Source organism: Pimephales promelas, chromosome 20 (genome assembly GCF_988280905.1).
Source record: "Pimephales promelas chromosome 20, fPimPro1.hap1.1, whole genome shotgun sequence".
NCBI classification, from domain to species: Eukaryota; Metazoa; Chordata; class Actinopteri; order Cypriniformes; family Leuciscidae; genus Pimephales; species Pimephales promelas.
The window spans coordinates 25,091,129-25,112,598 of NC_142788.1; the positions used below are offsets into that span (position 1 = coordinate 25,091,129).

The 21,470-nt window shown below is 35.8% G+C and overlaps 4 protein-coding genes across 5 annotated transcripts; 3 read left to right on the plus strand and 1 right to left on the minus strand.

The window, feature by feature from the left end:
- Positions 1 to 3,807: 3,807 nt before the first annotated feature.
- coq10a (coenzyme Q10A) lies at positions 3,808 to 7,221 on the minus strand. The gene is made up of 5 exons (XM_039652505.2): positions 6,800 to 7,221; positions 5,794 to 5,940; positions 5,220 to 5,412; positions 5,023 to 5,124; positions 3,808 to 4,120 (listed from the first exon to the last, which is right to left on the minus strand). Exons 1-5 carry the CDS (start codon positions 6,937 to 6,939, stop codon positions 3,953 to 3,955), a joined length of 750 nt encoding a protein of 249 aa, XP_039508439.1. The 5' UTR covers positions 6,940 to 7,221; the 3' UTR covers positions 3,808 to 3,952.
- Positions 5,861 to 10,443, plus strand: LOC120463420 (uncharacterized). 2 transcript variants are annotated; one of them, XM_089124674.1, is made up of 2 exons: positions 5,861 to 5,993; positions 8,993 to 10,443. In XM_089124674.1, the coding sequence occupies exon 2, from the start codon at positions 8,997 to 8,999 to the stop codon at positions 10,335 to 10,337; it is 1,341 nt and encodes a 446-aa protein (XP_088980800.1). In that variant the 5' UTR covers positions 5,861 to 5,993; positions 8,993 to 8,996; the 3' UTR covers positions 10,338 to 10,443. The 2 variants fall into 2 exon arrangements, with proteins under 2 accessions (XP_088980800.1, XP_039508438.2); XM_039652504.2 differs by lacking the exon at positions 5,861 to 5,993 and adding an exon at positions 8,137 to 8,327 and having other exon boundaries at positions 8,993 to 10,442.
- Positions 10,444 to 12,352: 1,909 nt separating this feature from the next.
- On the plus strand, positions 12,353 to 14,613 carry snrpg (small nuclear ribonucleoprotein polypeptide G). The gene is made up of 4 exons (XM_039652506.2): positions 12,353 to 12,502; positions 12,741 to 12,763; positions 12,910 to 13,034; positions 14,313 to 14,613. The coding sequence occupies exons 1-4, from the start codon at positions 12,471 to 12,473 to the stop codon at positions 14,361 to 14,363; spliced, it is 231 nt and encodes a 76-aa protein (XP_039508440.1). The 5' UTR covers positions 12,353 to 12,470; the 3' UTR covers positions 14,364 to 14,613.
- Positions 14,614 to 15,059: 446 nt separating this feature from the next.
- plpbp (pyridoxal phosphate binding protein) lies at positions 15,060 to 20,129 on the plus strand. Its single transcript, XM_039651581.2, has 8 exons — positions 15,060 to 15,208; positions 16,212 to 16,319; positions 16,395 to 16,430; positions 16,518 to 16,593; positions 16,738 to 16,878; positions 17,417 to 17,559; positions 18,094 to 18,192; positions 19,486 to 20,129. Exons 1-8 carry the CDS (start codon positions 15,095 to 15,097, stop codon positions 19,639 to 19,641), a joined length of 873 nt encoding a protein of 290 aa, XP_039507515.2. The 5' UTR covers positions 15,060 to 15,094; the 3' UTR covers positions 19,642 to 20,129.
- Positions 20,130 to 21,470: the final 1,341 nt, after the last annotated feature.

The following is a 21,470-nucleotide window of genomic DNA, read 5'->3' on the forward strand; positions in this document are numbered from 1 at the left end:
TCACTTAACCCTTTATTTTAATTAAACTATACCTTTAATAGAATTTAAAACACTTGTACATCTGGTCTGACCTCTGCTGTGGCGCACATCGGTCCTACTTTCTTGCACGCTTGCTCTCAGGTTGTTTTTGGATAATCTAGCAGCTATTCAGGCTAGTCGGTCCATAAGCACTCCAATGGCACTTTCCCCCTCCCCATCATCATTTTCAACCCCACTCATATTTTAGCGTGAAGATATTTGTCTGGTTTGCCGTGCCCTGTTCCAGTGTGACTTTTTTCATCATGATGTAGGGGATTGGGTTATGCTCCGTCTGGTTAATTTAAATAATGAGGTATGTGAATATGGAGAGAATTGGTTGAAGTCGGATCCACCAGGGAAAAAATGGGGAGGGGAACAAGAGAATGGGGTTCAAAGTCTGGATTGATTGGGAAAAAGAAGCTTAGGTGAACAAAAGAAAAAAAATGGGAAAACTTGACAAAAAAAGGAAAACCAATAAATGTTTTTAACAAACCCTTTGAGGATTTTTTTTCTTCTTTTCAACATGAAATGCTTTCGCTTTCACTTTTAATGTCTTTTATATGCTCAAGATTCTGATATTGATCAAATCTGATCACATTCTACCATTCAGTAATTGACAATGTAAACTAGGGGTGTAACGATTCCCTCATGTCACGATTCGATACTGAACTCGCGATACGATATTATTGCAATACTCCAAAACGTATAATAAAAGGTTAACAAAATATATACTGTTGATTAAAATGCTAAATTTGATATTACATTGTGGGTTTAAATGAATTGGCTTGGACATGGTGCTTGTAACCCAAGGACAGTGGTGACACCAGAATAACAATATTCATGATTCTGAAGCTGAAAATATAGAATTATTTTAGTCGAAAATTTCCAAAGCGACTTACAATTGCTATATATGTCAGAGGTCGCATGCCTCTGGAGCAACTAGGGGTTAAGTGTCTTTTTCAGGGACACATTGGTGTCTAACAGTGCATTCGAACCCGGGTCTCTCACACCAAAGGCATGTGTCTTATCCACTGCGCCATCACCACCTGTACTTCTAAAACTAACATATTTAGATAAAATGATATTATAGGAAATAAATAGAAAATCGTTTGTATATATATATATATATATATATATATATATATATATAAAGGAGTTGTTAAAGCACAAAATGTCAAATATTAAAAGATATAAACATACAGAATGTATAAATGACTTTTGATATCATTCTTAAAGTGAAATTAATGTCTAAATAAACTATAAATCAACTTTTCCCATTTAATTTTATTTTAACAATTTAGTTGAACAATTGAATAACCGATGACAAAGCAGAATCCCAGTATCTGAAAGAAAATTGATTCAATGACTAGTACACAGGCTTATGGATATTTACTTATTGAATTGAAGATATCAAGATTAGATCACTAATTTCCAGAGACACAAAATCACATCAATTAACCTCAAAACTGGCTTGCTTTTGATATATTGCTGATGGGGAAAGAGTTAGTGGATTGGTTAATTCAAGTTCAGTTTTAATGGTGAATTCTGTGTATAGAAATAGATCTTCAGGTCAACAAGGCAGCATGAATAAGAAACTCCACTAGTCTCTCACGCGGTTATAAATACATGACCCAGATGCCACCACCTTACTCAGATTTCCTCAACCTCCACTGCCAGCTTCCCTGGTGTTCACCACTGTCATGTTTTCACAAGTAGTCCTGTATCTCCTCAGCGCGGACACCGTTGTCCTTAAAGGTGAGCTAGCAATGTGCTACAACTTAGAAGAAAGAAAACAAAAGGGTCGATGCATGTGCTTTCAAATCAACCTGTTTCAAATCAAGCAGTTCAATTAAAACACACACAAATGATAGGTTTTGAAATAAATTTATAGATTCTCAAATTAAAATGAAAGCTTGTGCAAGATTATAATACTGACAACAATTAAGGTTCACACAATAACAATTTTGTTCCTAAAACTGTGCTCTTCTTGCTCTTATGAAGCACTGATAATCTCTTTGGTTGTTATTCACAGTTGTTCAACCAAACATTCTCACTTAACAGACATTTAACAAGGTCTTTTTTTAATTATACACCCAAGGAATCTATTGATGGTGACGTTATTGCTAGGGCTGTGAAACGATTAATCGCATCCAAAATAAAAGTTTGTGTTTACATAATATATGTGTGTGTATAATTATTTTGTATATATAAATACACACGCATGCATATATTTAAAAAATATTTGCATGTATATACTTTATATATTTATACAAAATGAATATACATAAATATAAATATTTGATATATTAATAACAAATTTTTCTTAAATATATACATGCATTTGTGTGTTTTTATATATACAAAATAATTATGCACACTGCACACATATATTATGTAAACACAAACTTTTATTTTGGATGCGATTAATCGTTTCACAGCCCTACTTATTTCCATGGAAGACTCTTAGATGGGTGTTAGATACTCAATCGACATCGTTATTTGAAGTCATTTATACATGCCATGAACACTTAAATAAGGCATTGAAATGGCTCAAAATAAAATCTCATAAAATAACCGTTCAAAAAAAGTTTACTTGCCAGCTCTTTTTTCGAAGAAATCACAATAAATGAATAAAGTAGTGTTTAAACAGACATTAATGAAGCAACAAAACAAAGAAAATGGCAGTCTACATGAACAGGCACAAACTGGGATCACTATTAGGGAACAAAAGGCTGTCTTCTAAGCTTTCTTTCATTTGGATTTCTCCAAAGCCCTGAGTTAGCATGCTAAATATAATTCGAAATTCACCTTCATTCCAATACACTACTTCAATAAACAAGTTTGTTTGTTGTCTATAAGGATAAATACTTAAGTAGGAGAAATATTTGACGTCACTCTAACTGTATAATTTATGTTTGTTATATTTACAGTTGCGATTGAAGTCTCAAACCTCGAGTGCGACTTCTTGAGATGAATATAATAAACTCAGTGCAGTGTGAAAGTCAAGTAACTCATTGCAAGCGTGTTCAAATTAGGGCTGTCAAACGATTAATCCAAAATAAAAGTTAGTTTTTACATAATATATGTGGGTGCACTGTGTATAATTATTTTGTATATATAGTATACATATAAATACACACACATGCATGTATATTTAAGAAAAAATATTATTTATAAATAAAATATTTATATATAACATAAATAATATATAAATCTATATACAGTATATACATGAAAATATTTCTTAAATATATACAAGTATGTGTGTGTATTTATTTATATATAATAATTATACACAGTGCACCCACATATATTATGTAAACACAAACTTTTATTTTGGATGCGATTAATCGTTTGACAGCCCTCAAGCATTTTAAATTCTCACTATATTCAAATCTAGCTATATGCAGGAATATTCCGGGTTAATCCGTGCCTTTCGCATGCGGTCGATTACCACGGAAAATACTATTGACTTAAAAGCATAAAATGTGTCAAAGCTGCGCATTTTCAGTGAGGCAAGTAAACAACAGTTGTGCTGTGTTTTATTGTTTGTTTTTAAAAACGGAGGAGCAAACCGAAATGATGTTCTGTGGTAATCAACAGCGTGCAAGTGCGATTGAGATTTCACCTAAAATATCCCTTTCAGTTTCAGTAATAAGTTCTTCAGATTTGGCCCCAACACACCCATAACAAGAAAGAATATGTAAACGAGATGAAACCATAGCATAACGTTCGAGTGTTTGCTCCTCAACTTTTAAATCTGCAGCGGTCAATTCATCTTCATTCACAGTCAAAAAGCAAAAAACCTCAAATGAACTGAAATGTCTTCTATAGGTAAATGGTATCCATAATACCATCCCAATGTAATCTTGTCATGTGATAACCATCTAAAGAGTTTTGCGAGTTCCAGATGAGTCCAGTGTGGTGATCCACCTCACGTTTGATGGATCTCGTGAAACATGAGCTCACGGGGTATCCTCGTCTCGGGCCCGTACAGTTTACACGCTCTCCGCTCAAACGCGGCCACCATCTGCTTCACCACCTCGTCGAAAAACACCGTCGCTAACTGAGAATGCAGCAGTGAACGGAACTCGAACGAGATCTGGGGGGGAAGCCAACGACATTTACACACATGGTAGGTTTCACTTTACTTCCTAACAAACATCATTGAACACTCCCACCCTAGAAACTGTGTCCATCAGTGTTATTGTTAACTAAAACTTTTGACAAACGTTTGAAAATGTAGAAATAAACAATAAAACATTTTTAAAAACCATTTGAACTTATTTTATTTTGGTTTAGCTGCATTTATGAAGTTCTTGTCTATCAGTCATATAATGGAGGTCTATGGTCACCACCTCTAAGAGCATGCACAGAGAAGTCCGAATTAAACGTGATTTAATGACTCGCAAATGTAAGTACACATTGATGGCCTAAGACGTGAAACGAACAGTATTTATATTGTTTTTTCCTCTTGTAACCACAAGTACAAGAGTTAAAACTTAGGTTCGTTTTCTCACAGAAACCACTCGTTTCGTGTCTTACAGTAGTTAATTGCTATCAAAGTGTCTCGCGCGCCAGAGCGATTGTATCAACTCGTCTTAGTTAAGAGAATAACATAGTTTAATATGAAAAACGGTGGAGTATCCCTTTGATATTGTTTTGGGGGTCAACTACAATAGGTTTTCACGCTTGAGTGTTAAAAAATATATATTATTTTTCACATATTTGACACTGTTCCCATATTTGATCTCTCTTCTCAGTTTGCCAGTAACGCTCTGTTTATTTCCGGTCTCTATGAAGCTCCTCCTTCTGAAAAGCACTATGTGCTCTGATTGGTCCAGTGTGTTGTAATTGGTCGACTGCTTCAAGCGTGTTTTAAAAATGTCACGCGCATTACCATAACACGACAACTTTTTTTGACAAGCTTGTCAGACCTAGTAACAATAAGCTTACTAGGGTGGAGCTTAGCGACGGATGCAAACGTTTGTAATTGGTACTTACAGAGAAGTCTACAGTACACGTGCGAGGATAGCCAGGGATACCAGGACTAAACCGCCATATTGTCTCTAAGTGATTGAAGAGTTTACCATCCGAACACACCGCCTGAAATGGGATGAAATATAATTAGTCATGAATTCTTGCTTTGCGTTTCAGCGATGGCACTGAAGGTGTTGTAAAGCACACACACGATGACTTACTTTGACGAGATGTGGACGGACGTGGCTAATCATGGAAGTGTATCGTTCAACGACCGGAGGGAAGCCCACTTCCAGCTGGGCTTTGGCGTGACCGGCCCTTTTCATGATGGTTTGGGACTTTTTACACCATGGTACAAAGTGTTTGTACTCATCCACATTGGCTACCACGTCATACATTTCTTGCATCGAGAACCTAAAGACCAAAACACAGGTAAATCTTTCCAATTTCAAAATTAAAGGGATAGTCAAAATCTACAAAATCACTTTAAATAGAAAAAAATATTTAAATTAAACTCATTTAAAATATTAAAAAAAGCTGTAAATTAAATACACCAAAATAAACACAGATGAAAATTATATAAATGTGTATTGTACTTATTGTTTTTATAGTATGTTTGTATTGTAATTTATTTTATGTATTTATGTCCCTGACTGTATTAGATGTAGGCCTATGTTTACAGCTGCCCTGCCTCCACAAGATCAATTAACGTCATTCTTCATAAAAAAAGAAGAAGCGGTTATTGTTGAGGATCAGACACTAGATCTAGATAGGGAAGGGCAGAAGTCAACTTACCCTAGTATTCTCCTCTCTGAATACTCTTTTCTCTTTTTAGTGAGGCTGATGAAAGATCTCCTGTGAGGAGTAGGAGTCAAATCCACTTCAGAGAGACAGAGTGTGCGAGGGTAGCGAGTCATCAGGATCCCGCAGGAGGACAGGTGTCTGACAAAGACGACAAATGAGACACAAGATTGTGTTACTGGCCACTTTGGAGGGTAATAAATACATTTTTTCAATTATAATCTTTTTAAAGGGCATTATAGGGCAAAAATAAACTAAGTGCAATGTATTGTTGTCCAAAATATTGATATTTCAATACATATTGAAATGTGTGTCAGATCTTAAAGTGACAGCAGGCTAATATACCTGCTGCCAAACTATGATATATTATGGCAGTTTTCCCCCATGGTATTGATGTCAAAATTGTGAAATGTTTGAGTGGCTAGTAACTTTGAAAAACCACTAGAGTGGCTGGTGTGCATGAAAGTTAACGTCAACCCTTGGTTGTACCATTATGATTAGTATTCATGGAAGTACCATGATGACACATGTCTACAAACCATGCTTCAAAATGTTTTATTGGCAGTCACATTACGCAACCATGGTAAGAATACAAGTATAAGAATACATTTATTTAAGAATCTTTGTCATTTTATTTATTCTTTATTATTTTAATAATCATGGCAAATACGTCCTCACGGTGTTTTGATTGTAACAGTAACTTTAGTACCGAATTATTAGGGTTCTGAAACACAGGCCACACATACAGTCGTGTAAAATGTTCACCATTAAAATAAATAAAGCTTTTTATACTGACATTCCAACATAATTACGATTCTGCGTTTTATCGGAATTATCGTTACCATGGTAATTTTTGGGGGGAGGTGTTTCCCATCTCGTTTTGTTCAGAGATGTGACACGCCAATGGTTCAATAAAAAGCCTCTTTTGTGGTGTATATAGTATGTGTTTGGTTATAAAATATATTCTATAATTTGATGAAAAGTGAGTGTGGTGTTTTACCTGATGGACCAGTGCTGTATTCTCTCTCTGCATCTAAACGGGCTGCTGGAGCGACACGGACCAACAGTCGCTATTTCCAGAAACTCACTGAATGTCCGAACACCCATCGGGATCCGCCGGGCGCCTCCTGATACGGCCATCAATAAAATAGCGTGACCTTTCCTATATGAGTGTAAAATTATACCGACTATCTTGAATTAACACGATTAACACAGAAATAAACAAACGCGCGCTGTCATCCTTAGTTTAGTTGTTTTTTTAGTGACCAAATCCCCGCTGAGCGCTGGTTGCAAGTATCATATTTCGACTTCAAGATAATCATCTACTGAAATAATAGTCCTTTCTCCTGCGATTCCTCCGAAACCGATTGAGGTTAAACCGGTGAAGCTTTCATAAGCTGCCGGTGAGTGTGGAACACACTGTTCTGATGTATGACTGTGTGCGGACAGGTGCAGCTGCCGCCAACTGGACCGGAGGAAGTAAAAATGTCACATAAAACAAAAATATTATGATTTCAATTCTAAACTGACGAGTTCTGTTTAAATAATTTTTAATAAATTGTTTGTGTATATAAAAATCCATGACATTGACGAACAGATATTAATAATCGTAATAAATAAGGGTTGTAGTTTCATTCCAACTCACCAGGGGACGATGTTGTGCGGTTTGAACACATTTCATAATAAAAGTCTGCTGCTTGCGTTTACTTCACATTCATAAAAATAGAACTGTTACTGCTTAAAGACTTAAAATTATAAGCTATTGTAGTATTTATTAATGATATATGTAGATAAAAACCCATGACATTAACCAATTGATATTAATAATCGTAATAAAAAGGGGGTGTCATTTTATTCCAACTCACTAGGGGACGATGCTATTTCATAATAAACGTCTGCTACTTGTGTTCTTGATTTTTTTAAAAAAATGTTACTCCTTAAAACTTACAAATATATTATAGTGTTTATTGATTTTTTTATTATTTTTTTATTTTTATGTTTTATTTTAATATTAGTTTCTGTTTTAGTCAATTTGTTATGTGCTTTTTGGCACTTTTTTTATTTCAGTTTAGTAGTTTAAGTTTTTAAACATACTTGTATTTATATTTATATTGCAATTAAATATATTTAAAATAACAAAAACGATTTTTAGAATTTTTGGTAATAAATGCACTGTTTAGCACTTGATAAATGCACTTATAATAATTTATAATTAAAGGGTGTAAGACATTTCTAAATTGTTATAAGAAAGTAATTTCTTGGGTCATATTGAATTTATTTTATTAAAGAGGTGATAATAAATCGCAGTCGCGCATGTGAAACTCATTCATATGGGATGATGGGAGTTGTAGTTCTTAAAACTGCCTGAACTAGTTCGGTAGAAGTGCATGGTAGTTGAACTGAAAGTCCGTTTGTGTCTAACCTCAAAACTTCGTTCTTTTTTCGCTGATGGACGTAAAAACCTCTGCTATAATGTCCACACAGAGGGGCGAGAAAAACATTTTGAGTGATACAAAGTCCTCGAGAGGGTGAGTTTGTATGTCAGCAGCGTAGCAAGACAGCTAGTAAACTCTTCCTGTGTCAGTGTCGCTCCATTACCTTAGTGCCTACATTATATAGCTAAGCATATCCGTTTGTTTCACTATTTTGATCTTTTTTTCCTAGTCAATTATGTAAACCTGTTCTTGCAATGCAATTTAAAAACTTGTATACTAATTTATTCCAGCAACCATTACTCCAGTCTACAGTGTCACATGATCCTTCAGAAATCATTCTAATATGCTGATGGTCCTCAGTTACTATCAATTATTATTGGTGCTCAGTTATTAATAATGTGTTTTAACTGAATAAACTGAATAAAATTATGTATTTTAATCTTCAAACTTTTGAATGATGATAATGTGTCACTTAACAGTTATTTTAAATTGTGGTAATATTTCACAATATAAATTTTTTAAATTTAATTAAATTAATACAGCCTTTGTGAGCCTTTTTATCAATCAATCAAAAACTCAATCTTTTTACAAAAACACACACCAACAATTTTTTTTAAACTGTTTGTATTGTTATTTATTTATTTAAATATCTGTACTGTGTTGTCTCTATGGACCTTTGTGTCTGGAATAAAGTTGATTGATTCATTTATGACTGAATGCCAGTAATTCACTTTATTATTATTTGTATTTTCATCCAGGAATATGGATTCTGTACAACGCAAATGGAATGGGTCAAAAGGGGACCAGATATCCACTAGGTCCAAACCCATGTCAGACACTTTATCCAAACTGGCTCAATTGATCACTTGCATGGAGTATAAACCAAAACCTCAGACGTCTTCCTCCATCCGCAAGGACTGCGGCCACGAATTCTCTGAACTGAACCTTGTGCAGATCCAGGAAAAAGAGACCCTACAAAAGCTCCATTGCTGTCAACGCTGTGGCCAAAGGTTTGCTTTGCTCTCTAGTTTGCAGCTACACAAGTGCCTTGGTTCCTCCTCTATGTGCCAGACGTGCAGAGGGAAACCTACAAGGAGTTCTTCGTGCCCTTCCTGCGGGAGCGAACCTTCAGGCCCACATCGCCCAGAAGATCCCATCAGTCAAAACAGCAGCCCCTACGCGTGCGCCCCATGCGGACAAGCCTTCAGCCACAAGCAAGAGCTGCTGCACCACCAGCAGGCCGGAGGCTGTCAGCCCGTAAAAACTTTCAAACCACCCTCGCCACCCTCGTCTCCGAGCGCCGGCGCGTCTCTTTCTGCTTGCACTGTGTGTTCCAGAACGTTCCGTACTTCTGCTGGACTCTCCTGCCACATGCGCTTTTCCCCCGCACACACGAAACGCAGCACGAAGACGATGTTCTCATGCCGTACCTGTGACAAATCGTTTCCTAAAGCATCACTGCTCCTCCAACACAGGAAAGAGGAACACCGTCGTGAAATAAAGAAGAAAGCTCTGAGAAAGGAGAACTCTGAGAAAGCTCCCCGGCGAAGGCGGAAAGGTGAGCCGTATCCGTGCCTTCGCTGCGGGAAAGTGTTCCTGCACCATCTGACGCGCTATGCGCATTTCAAACACTGCGGCTCTCCCCATGCTGACGCAGCTGGCCGTGACCCGAAGGGTGCAAAGGATCTCAGACCTTCCCAAGAAAATCGACCAAGGAGAGGTAGACCGAGGACCAAAAATCTACCCGCTCTGACGGAAACCAAGCAAAAGGAAGAAGTGGAAAGGAACGAGCGGGATGAAGACGAGGATGGCGAGTATCCTTGTACGTCTTGCGATCAGGTCTTTAGCTCTAAAGCTGCGCTGCATGCGCATGAGGAAGTCCACGAGGAAGTGCCTGAAGGAGTTCATCAGCCAGCCGACCCGTGCTGGTGTTGTAGCGTGTGCGCAGGTGGGATTCCCCTCTCGCAGGTTCCAGAAGATTGTGAAAAGAAAGTCTATCACTGTGTGCCATGTGCCGAGGCCTTCGTAGCCCTGGACACTTTTCTAGAGCACTGCCAGAAACATCTGATACGTGAGAATCAAGATGAATTCAGTGATGACTGAAAGAGAGTAAGGGAAAAAAAGGAAAAGCATTTTTCTCACCTTCATGTTCTTCAAGTGTTTTTTTTTGCATGTGTGTGCGCATTTTAAATAAAAAGCTAAAAGAATGTTTTTTTTTTTTTTATGAGATGAAGGTGAATAAATAATTACACAGTTTTAATTCTTGGGTGAACTTATCCTTTAAAGCGATAGTCCACCTAATGATGGGAATTCTGTCGTAATTTACTCACCCTCATGTTGATCCAAATCTGCTGCTTAACACACACACACACACAAAAAGAAATGTTGATAACCAGACAGTTTTAGTTTCCCATTGACCTCCATTGTTTTGTTTTTTTTTTTGTATATACAGTAGAAGTCAGTGGGAACCAAAGTTGTTTATTCACCAACATTCTTCAAAATATGTTTGTAGTTGAGTAATTGATGACAGGATTTTCATATGTGTGGGTGTACTGTCTCTTTAAAGGGATACTCCACTTTTTTTGGAAATAGTCTCATTTTACAACTTCCCAGATTTAAACTGTTGGGTTTTACCGTTTTCGAATCCTTTCAGCCGATTGTCTGATATTTAGAAGAATATCAGTAACCAGACAGTTTCTGATCTCATTGACTTCCATAGTATATATTTTTTCCTACTATGGAAGTCAATGAGTCTGGTTACTTATTTTCTTCTAAATCAGAAAATCGGCTGAATGGATTAGAAAACGGTAAAACTCAACTGTTTAACTCTGGGGGAGTTGTAAAATGAGCCTATTTCCAAAAAAAGGGCAGGGAAATCTCTTCTGCAGATGTTTATGGCTATCAGGAATTATCATGCATGTTTGATTTGGGTACATATATTATCAGTATTGTACAGATTTTGATTTCTGTTGTTCGTGAGGTATAATGTTGTAACAGGAAAACTCACTCCCGCTACATTGAGCCAAACAGCCTGACAAATAACAGAGGCCTTCGATAATAATGACAAGCCTATATTATTTTGTCAGATACGGGTACTCGATTAAAACCACTTATACTCACAGCATAGGATAGGATTCTGTGCTAGGATACTTTTTTTTTTCTCTCGTACTTTCACACAGACATGGAAGACATATATCCATTATATTACTGTGAGAATATTAGATTTTTTTTTTTTTTTGGCACAGTGCCTTTGCTGAAACTTAAAATCAGCTAAATGAATGTCCTTGTTGTGTCCTATCAAGTTAGGGGACATGATATCTGTGAGATTTGTCTACTGAAGTTTTGCGACCTGTTTTAAGTCAAAATATATCAGTCTTGAGAATTTGTATTTCAAAAAAGTCAGAGGTTTGCTGCTGAACGTTGTGCATAGTCTAATGTTATGGTGTAGAGTTACATTAAAGATATTAACCTGTTTTAGATGCATGATATTTTATGCTATCGGACCAAATATTGCAATAAGCCTATAACTTAATTACTTTCTCTCTGTCATCTAATATATCATTAGATAAATAATGCTAAGGAAAAGGCTAATTTTACTGCAGTTTTGTTTAATTTCTTTATCAGGAGCTCTTAATCTTCTTTTGTTTTATGTAACACTTCAAACATTTTTTTCTTCCTTACAGCAAATGGGCCGCAGTGTTTTTTGCCAACTTTTTTTTGTGCACAGACCATTGTTGTTGTTTTTCGTCTTTAAACACTGAATCAAGTCCACTTTATACATATATATAGATATTCAAATCTTTAATTATAAATATAGACTGGAGGGATTTTGAATTTAGTTCTCTACATTAATCTCTGTTCGTGTTTACTAGCAGCTACCTCCAGTATTGCCTGCTTTGTCCCAAGCCAAGATGTGTGATGGTTTATTTTTCAGAAAATGTACCTCATCACATTGAAATTGTTTTTGAATAAACTGTTTAAAAACGTTTGGTAGTTGTTGTTATTATTATTATTTTTGTAATAGTTCAACATAAAGACAGCATTAAAAATCGGCTGCAATGTTATTGAAGTTCGTCCTCCGCTACAGTAGGGGCGATATCGCACACGGAGACTGGTCTAGAAAACCCCGCGACCTCGTACGACACTTCCTGCACTTCAAGCATTCTTTTATCCGCTGAATGAAACGTGTTTCAAACGTTTTTCTTTCACAAAAGTATTGGATCTAACTAAATAAACATGAGCAAAGCACATCCACCTGAGCTGAAGAAGTAAGTATTTCAAGCCTTTGGTTGAATGGAAACATAAGCGTCTTAGAAAGCACGATCGATTTGAGCACTGCGTTATTCTATGGTTTTAGCCGTTGTGTCTGCAGTTATTTTCGAAAACAGCATTATTGTAATTTAATGCACTGATATAATTGTCCAGTATGTGTAGTGTATTGCCATTTTATTTATAGTTTTGTATTATGCTTTAAATACAATATTTGTTTTGTTCTTTCCCTTCTAGATTTATGGACAAGAAGCTTTCGCGTGAGTGTCTTAGTTATAATGCTTGTTTTGTTATCCATGTTACATTACATTATCTATGTAGTAAACTACCCAATATATGTGTTCATAATCACTGTTTAATGGCTTTTATTCAAATGTGGAGATGATGTTTTTGTGTACACTTCCAGTGAAGCTCAACGGTGGCCGTCATGTTCAGGGCATCTTGCGTGGATTTGATCCCTTCATGAATCTGGTCGTTGATGACACTATAGAAATGGCTTCAGGAGGACAAATGAACACCATTGGGATGGTGGTATGTACTCAATACCACGATCTATTACAGAACTCATTTTGGAAACATAACTTGCTGACATAAGTATAGAAATGATGATCATGTTTAGTAGGGGTGGTGATGGTGCAGTGGATAAGACACATGCCTTTGAGAGACCCGGGTTCGAATCCACTGTGAGACACCAATGTGTCACTGAGCGAGACACTTAACCCCTTATTGCTCCAGAGGCGTGCGACCTCTGACATATATAGCAATTGTAAGTCGCTTTGGATAAAAGTGTCAGCTAAAAAAGAAAAATTATGAAGAAATGTTAATATTCCCTTGCCTCATAATAGACTAGAGGGTAACGATTTGATTATAAAATGATTCTAGGTGCATCACGATACATATTTTCCTCTAATTCTTTTAGAAATTTTAATTAATATAGTAAATATCACAATATGGTTCTTTTATCTTAGTAAAAAGAATCTGCATAGTCTGCGAGTAAAAATGGATTGTTAAAGCTATAAAAGTTATTCAGTCAAAGGCATTGAGTGATTCCCTCTTTTCTTTTTGTTGTTTGAATCCGATTTTTCATTTGCTTAAGACATAACTGACTGTTTATGTGATTACAGACAAGATATTTTGAAATGTGTGCATCTGCCATTTATCTGTTTTAACAAGCACAATATATTGCTAAAGAGATAGGCATCATTGTGTGTGTGTGTGTGTGTGTCAGTTTGCATGCCCTTGGTGTTTCAGCACTGGTCTTCACACTCCAGATTTGAAAAAGACAAAAAAAAAAGGATGTGTAAAGGCCATTGCACACTGAGTCTGAAATTTTTGAATGCGTTTTTTCGTGTTTGTCAGCCTAAAAATTCGTCACGCACAGAAACCTTGCACTGAGTCCGATGCGCATTTATTAAACCTTTTCGGGGAAAAATGCAAAATGGTTTCGTCAAGCAGTGAGGATGATTTTGTTGCCCTCTCTCTTATCGAAAAGAGAAGAAAGAGAAAATATTGGGTCCATCCAATCCTGAAATTGCGTCGAGAGGAAGGAGAATTCCACCACCTTATCAAGGAGTCGTGAATTTATGTCGAGTGATTCATAATTTACTTCAGAATGTCAGTAGAAGTAGAACAGAAGGCCGCCAATTTTCGTGAACCAATCGATCCTGGCAGTATTCCATTATTATGGATTTTAAATATATCATACAGCTGGATTTCAGACTTCTTTCTTTCTTCCAGTAGCTTCAGCTTAAGTGTTCTTACCTGTACAGTGATGAATGATCTCCTGTTTCTGTTTTGGTGTTTCTTTAGGTAATCAGAGGAAACAGTATAATCATGTTGGAGGCTCTGGAACGAGTATGAGGAAGACAGCTTTTCCCTGCTTCTCTGTTGTTGTTTTGTTTTTTTTCATCCAGCCAGCAAATATCAAAATGGGTTTCTCATGTCGGTTTACAACAAAGACTGATTAATAATGCAGAAATCCTTGGTTGTTAATTTTCTGTTTTATATAAACATCCTTTTTTTTGTTTTTATAAATTGCCTTGTGTCTGTAGAAATGTGTGTACACAATTCATAAAACATGTTTGTGAATAAATGGACTACAATTTGATTATCCCTTTGTATTTATATTTGATTGGTGTAATATTCAGTGTCAACTTTTTTTCATCATCTCAGTAACTTTATGCTTTTGAAGCCATTCAATAATCTTGATATATTAAGAGGTCAAATGGTATAAACATTTTGTCAAACTGAGAACTTTACTTACAGAAATTAATCTAGCTATGTATTTTTGTTGGCCATCATAGGACAGAATAGGATAAAAAAAAAAAATCAGTCAAAAAAAAAAAAATCCTTGTCTAAAAAATGCTGTATAAAAATATATTATACAGTCTAATAAATTTAAAAAAATAGCTGCTTTGCAAATGTTGTACACGTTAGAATCTAACATATATAATATTACTATTATTTTCTATGGTGTCTCAATACCTTATCAGACCTGTGACTTTTTATTTATTTACAAAGCCTCAGAAGTGGGACTTTTATTTTGTAGAAATGTTGACCGGAATAGTCCTTTGACGTCACATGGCTGTTACATGGTATGTACGCGCATTGAGGCTATGTGGAGAGTAGTGATGTCGGAGGAGGTTGGGAAGAAATTACAGGCGGTGGTGGACCGGGTGAATCAAGCGGTTTCCCGTCGCCCGAAGGTCAGTTTCCATCGGTTTCTTGTGAGCAAGACATTAAACAAAAATATCCTTTTGAAAAAAACATAAAATCATATTATCTACTCGTGCTCCTCGTGTTGTTATTGCGGTTATGTAATCTGTTCAACCTTTACACACTCGAGCTCCATATAGTAACGAGGAATGATTGACAGCTAATTATGTAGGGAATAACTTCTAATTTTTTGACCCAATATTATGTACACGTATTGCAGAGTGTTCAGAATGACAGTTTAACATTCGACTAGCGTGTAACTTCTTCCCAAGGAGAAGGACATTTTGTGTGTGTGAGAATCGTGAGAATGAATGCATGTTGCATGAAATTCCTGAAGCAGTCACGCTCCAGCAAATTAAATCTGTATGACACGCATACGCCTCAATTACATGCACTTTAATGTGTGTAACATTATATTATGTTCTTACATCACAAATGTCACTGCATACACAAGGAGCAAATACATTGACACATGCAGATTTTAAGTCACATGGTGGTGGTTGAATTAGGATCAAAATCATAATGATGAACAGTTGAGTGAAAGTTGTAGATTATTGTATTCATTTAATGCACATACCATATTTATTTAAACAAATTCTGTATTTTTGAGTCTATAATTCTGTGTAATAATCTATATATGTATAATAATAATTAATGAACTATTTTAACATTTTACAATAGTTCTGCTACAAAAATATCTATTTGTATATATTAAAAAAGTAATCATCCTTAACTAACATTTAATATATTGAATTTTATCATGCTGTAGACATATTTATTTATTTAAATATTTAATGCCATTTTAGCAGAGCATTTATTTTTCAGATTGTAACTATTTGTTCATTCAAAGCATTTGACATACATGGATACCATACTTTCTTTTAATATGGTTTAAGCAAAAATTGCACCAGTAGGGCAAATATTGTCCCTTAATACATTTATTTCTGCTGTATTATAAAAAAAAAATGACAGTATTTTACGTTTCTATTCCAGACGTTACCATGTATAGCCCCTCGGCTGGTTGCCGTTAGTAAGACTAAACCACCGGAGATGGTGGTGGAGGCTTACAAACATGGACAACGAAACTTTGGAGAGAATTATGTGAGTAAATAATTAAGTATGCATGCACGACTGCATTTGCCAATTTGTTCATATGAAATATCCCCTTTTCTGCAGGTAAATGAACTTGTTGAGAAAGCTTCCCATCCCCAGGTATGTAGTCAGGCAAATCTGAATGTATTTGTTTAGTTGTTTTTGATCATACAGTATGTCTTGATCGATCTAAAACTTCTTTTGTAGGTTGTCTTGTCATGTCCTGAAATAAAATGGCATTTTATCGGTCATCTGCAAAAGAATAATGTCAACAAACTCTTGGGTGAGCAAAGCAACTCTACTAAAGTCAACTTTAATTTGCATTTAGCTCGACTTAAAAATATGAGTATCATTTTCAGCCTAGATTTCCACTTAATTCGTAGTGATTGCATCAGACATTTATGGGTTATTTGTTTTTCGATCACAGGAGTCCCAAACCTGTATATGGTAGAGACGATCGACTCTGTGAAGCTGGCTGAAAAAGTCAACAGCTCGTGGCAAAAAATGAGATCTGCCAATACACACAGGTTAAAGATTATGATTCAGATCAACACCAGCGGAGAGGAAAGTGAGTGTTCTGCGCCCAAATAATTGTTTGTTTCCTATTAACATCAGCTCTGAAAATGTTAAAAACTCTCTTATAGAAATATGCATGCAGTATTTAGCTTATATATAATGATTTAATCAAGAATTTTGGGCGATCTCAGATCTCATACATTTTAATCTTTATTTATTTAAATATCGCTCAACCAACTTTCATATTCATTATTAAAATAGACTAGCAAATGTGTTTATATGTCATGAAGTCACGTCTTGAGATGCTTTGTATTTTATTAGATGCTCTTTGTTTGTCAAATTTAGAGATTCACAGTTGGGAGCATCATAGTGGGATCCAGATTTGTTATGGGATGTTGTCAAAAAAGCCGACATTAAAAGTTCAGATGTTGTTTGATAATTCGCTTTGGGACAGGATGATAGTTGCAGTGTTACAGTGGGCGCATGTCTTACAAAAACACACAATTATCATGCAATATTTTCTCAGTGTATCAGATAACTGTTTTTCTGAAACCTCAGCGTGATGGTCTCTCTTGGCCGTGTTTTATCAGGTAAACATGGCCTGCCACCTGATGAGACTGTAAACATGGTAAAACATGCCGTATCTCAGTGTTCTGCTCTTGACTTCGCCGGGCTCATGACGATCGGCCGGTACGGTTACGACCTCAGTGAAGGCCCCAACCCCGACTTCCAGGTGTGTCAGCACTCTTTAAAACAAGGTTCCATGAAGAACCTCTACCATCTAAAGAACCTTTGCTTTGCACAAGTTTCCTAAAAATGGTTATTTTATGGCATAACTGCAAAACAACACTTTTTGTAAACTTTATTTTTAAGAGTGTACCATTCAAAAGTCTCTTCTGCTCACCAAGGCTGCATTCATTTGATCAGCAATACAGTAAAAACAGTAATATTGTGAAATATTATTATATTTTCAAATCTGTTTTGATGCAACTTATTTCTGTGACAGCAAAGCGGAATTTTCAGCATTATTCCCCCAGGTTCAGTGTCACATTTTCCTTTAGAAATCATTTTAATATCCTGATTTGGTGCTCAAGACATATATATTTTTCATCAATGTTCAAAATATTAATCCTTTGATGAATAGAAAGCTGAATAAAAAGTACCACATATATTTGAAATGGATATTTTCATTAAATCAACTTACGAAACACAATTTAGCCGCATACAGAGTATGCAAAACGTAAATGAATGTGTATGTTGAATGTAGATGCTGTTGAAACATCGTGCTGACGTTTGTGAGACTCTGAAGATCCCAGTAGAGCAGATTGAACTCAGTATGGGCATGTCTAATGACTTTGAACATGCGGTAGGTGTTGCTTTCTTCAGTTGTATGTGCTCTCAGTGTTGAAGTGCCCTCATTATGCTTGTTAGGATATAGTAATGTAGCTGTTAGTGAATGTGAAAGGTCTGCAGAGTTTCAAAAGAACCGAGTTTAACTGCCTGAAATGCATCATCAGTAATTCTAGTCTTAATTCCAGAGCTGAAATTCCGATATGATGATAGTTTCATTTCTGACACGCTCTGCAAGCATTGGACCAATCACAACAAACTGGCCCATCTGACCAATCAGAGAAGAGTAGGCTCTTGGAAAGGAGGGGTTTAGAGCAGATGTCTTCAACCCTGCTCCTGGGGACCCACTGTCCAGCTAAGTTTATCTCCAACCCTAATAAAACACCTAAACCAGAGCTATTCAATCTCTTCAAGATAACTTGGAAAATCTCAAGCTGAAGCTGGTTGGATATAATCTTAGCAGGGCAGTGGGTCTCCAGGAGCAGGGTTGAAAACCTCTGGTTTAAAGGAGTAGTTCACTTTAAAAAAAAAACTTTTTCTGATAATTTACTCACCGCCATGTCATCCAAGATGTTCATGTCTTTCTTTCTTCAGTCGAAAAGAAATGAAGGTTTTTGATGAAAACATTCCAGGATTTTTCTCTATATAATGGACTTCAATGGGTGCCAAACAGTTCAAGGTCCAAAAGACAGTTTCAGTGCAGTTCAACGAACGAAATGACTCGAAAAATGATTCATTCATTTTGATGAACAAGTTCAAACAGGAGAGTCACGAGCGTACATCACAGAACAGAGCAAGGCGAGCATTTGTGCTAATAAAACGTAAACTTTTTTATTTTATTTTTTAAATGAGCGATCATTTCGCTTGATAAGACCCTTATTCATAGTCTGGAATCGTTTAAAGCCCTTTGAACAGTTTGCAGTGAAACTGTCTTTTGGACCTTGAACTGTTTGGTTCCCATTGAAGTCCATTATATGGAGAAAAATCCTGGAATGTTTTCATCAAAAACCGTAATTTCTTTTCAACTGAAGAAAGAATGACATGGACATCTTGGATGATATGGGGGTGAGTAAATTATCAGCAAAAGTTTTTTTTTAAAGTGAACTACTCCTTTAAAGACAGATCTTTAATGTATATATTAATATTAATGCAATGTATATTATGAGAAAGTGTTTTTTTAATTAACGTTAATGGATGTAAACTTACTGTAGGAGACTCTCAAAACAAAATATAGCATAATGGGGCACATAACTTTATTGCAATTGTTTTTGATCAATTTAATATCCATTTGAAATGTTTCTCCATTTAGATCGAGGTCGGCTCCACCAACATACGCGTCGGCAGCACTATTTTCGGCACTAGAGAATACCCCAACACCCCGAGCCCCAGTCCAGAGAAAAAGCCAAAGGTCGTATGTGAGGAAGCAGCCAAGAAAATGGACCGGCTCACAGTCACGGACCATTGAATGATGCGGGGAGAAGGTTACTGAACTAAACGTGGGACCTCTTGGGCTTTTTCCCCAATGACTGGGCTCACCATTCACCAGTCAAGGGCCTTTAATATGTCTTAACTAATGCTGCTGACCTGGTCTTCTGTGGCAAAAGAGGTGCAATTTAATAACTGGAATACTAAATTTACTTCCTCAAGGTGTTTTTATTATCTAAAGATCTCTAGAAGTGTCCTCCACCCCTTTGTCAAATTCTTAGCGTTGGTTTTGCGATTATTTTTAGCAGATACAGGGTCAGCACATGCTCAGTTTTGTTGTGCCAATTGTAGTTGTGAAGTATTATTTCGGACATTTCAGTCAGATTAGACACTATCAGTTCAGTTGTAAGTCATTTTAACATTCAATTAAAACAGTAGGATATTTTTTTGTTCCTCAAAGTGTGTAGGTATATTTTATAGTGTGTCAATTTGTTTTGTTCGAAATCATAAATGTAAATATGAATAGCACATTTATGGTATTGCTTCTGTATTCACTTGTTGCTGTGAAAGCTGTCAGTGAGATGTGTCGGGACTGCCGTGTGCGTGCGTAGTGTTATGTTATTCATGTAGTAATTCATGTCACCCTAAACACCGGTGTTGGATTTAGCACTGATCAACAGCCAGATTGGTTTCAGTACAGAACATAGGAATGTGCAATGAGATCGATGCAGAGACGGACTGTTTTATGGAGATAAAGATGCTGAGGGTCTGTGGCAATTTACTATGCAAGAGAGAGATTGTTCTGATTCTTAGATTCGTGTATAGAGGATAATCGCATAATTTTTAATTTTGAAATTTTGGATTAATCCATCATGTCAAACTAATGGGTTTACTGTTTGTGGTCAGTTGTGAAAAGCCAAAACAGAAATTATAGCATCCTTTTTTTTCTGATAAGTGTGACAAATAACATCTTGTATCTTGTCAGTTGATAGTTGAATTGTAGATATTTCATTGATTTAGGTGAGTTGAGCAATAAAATAAGAGAAAATTAAATGGTTTGTATGGCATATATAGATAACTTTAGTTTTTTTTTGGTTCTTGTATCTAAGTCACTCACCAAGGCTGCATTTATTTGATCAAAAATACAGTAAAAAATAATATTATTACACTTTATAACCATTTACTCGTGTCATGATCCTTCCGAAATCGAGAGTCTTATGCTGATTTGCTGCTCAAGAAATATTTCTTATTCTTATCAATGTTGAAAACGGTGGTGCTGCTTAATGCTTTTATACAAACCGTGATAAATCGTCGTAATCCTTTGGTTTAAAGAAAATTAAAATGAACAGCACTTATTTAAAAAAAAACGGAAATCTTTTGTAACGTTACAAATGCATTTAGTCATGTTTGATCAAATGCATCCTTGCTGAATAAAAGTATTTAGTTTATACATTTTAAATGTATATTTATATATATAAAAAAATATTATCCTATCATAGGTGAAATGCAGTATGCCACTCATTCATGAAGACTGAACATATTTGTCAATTTAAAACCTTTAATTCGAAAAACATTTTAAACCCAACTAAAATACAAACAAAGACAATGTTTATGAATGCATGTAAACAATGTTTTTTTTAACCGAGTACCAAGCATACAGTCAAGTATGTGCATGCACACTGTGTGCATCATTTATTACAAAGCTTGAATGACACTAGCGTTAAATAACCTTCAATTTTTCACATTACATGGAGGATTTTGCCATTGTGTGTCATGCAAACCAGCGTTTTTATAAATTGGTACTTGTAAGAAGCCAGTACAAAAATGTCCAAATACCCTATAAACAACACATAGTCTTAAAATCGAATA

Coding starts and splice junctions, on each gene's coding strand:
- coq10a (XM_039652505.2), bottom strand. CDS start 6,939: ATGGCCGTATCAGGAGGCGCCCGGCGGATCCCGATGGGTGTTCGGACA. Junction 5,941..6,799: donor ATACAGCACTGGTCCATCAG/GTAAAACACCAC, acceptor CGTCTTTGTCAG/ACACCTGTCCTCCTGCGGGA. Junction 5,125..5,219: donor TCCGTCCACATCTCGTCAAA/GTAAGTCATCGT, acceptor ATCCCATTTCAG/GCGGTGTGTTCGGATGGTAA.
- LOC120463420 (XM_039652504.2), top strand. CDS start 8,248: ATGGACGTAAAAACCTCTGCTATAATGTCCACACAGAGGGGCGAGAAA. Junction 8,328..8,992: donor GATACAAAGTCCTCGAGAGG/GTGAGTTTGTAT, acceptor ATTTTCATCCAG/GAATATGGATTCTGTACAAC.
- snrpg (XM_039652506.2), top strand. CDS start 12,471: ATGAGCAAAGCACATCCACCTGAGCTGAAGAA. Junction 12,764..12,909: donor TATGGACAAGAAGCTTTCGC/GTGAGTGTCTTA, acceptor GTACACTTCCAG/TGAAGCTCAACGGTGGCCGT. Junction 13,035..14,312: donor TGAACACCATTGGGATGGTG/GTATGTACTCAA, acceptor GTGTTTCTTTAG/GTAATCAGAGGAAACAGTAT.
- plpbp (XM_039651581.2), top strand. CDS start 15,095: ATGGTATGTACGCGCATTGAGGCTATGTGGAGAGTAGTGATGTCGGAG. Junction 16,320..16,394: donor GAAACTTTGGAGAGAATTAT/GTGAGTAAATAA, acceptor CCTTTTCTGCAG/GTAAATGAACTTGTTGAGAA. Junction 16,594..16,737: donor TAATGTCAACAAACTCTTGG/GTGAGCAAAGCA, acceptor TTTCGATCACAG/GAGTCCCAAACCTGTATATG.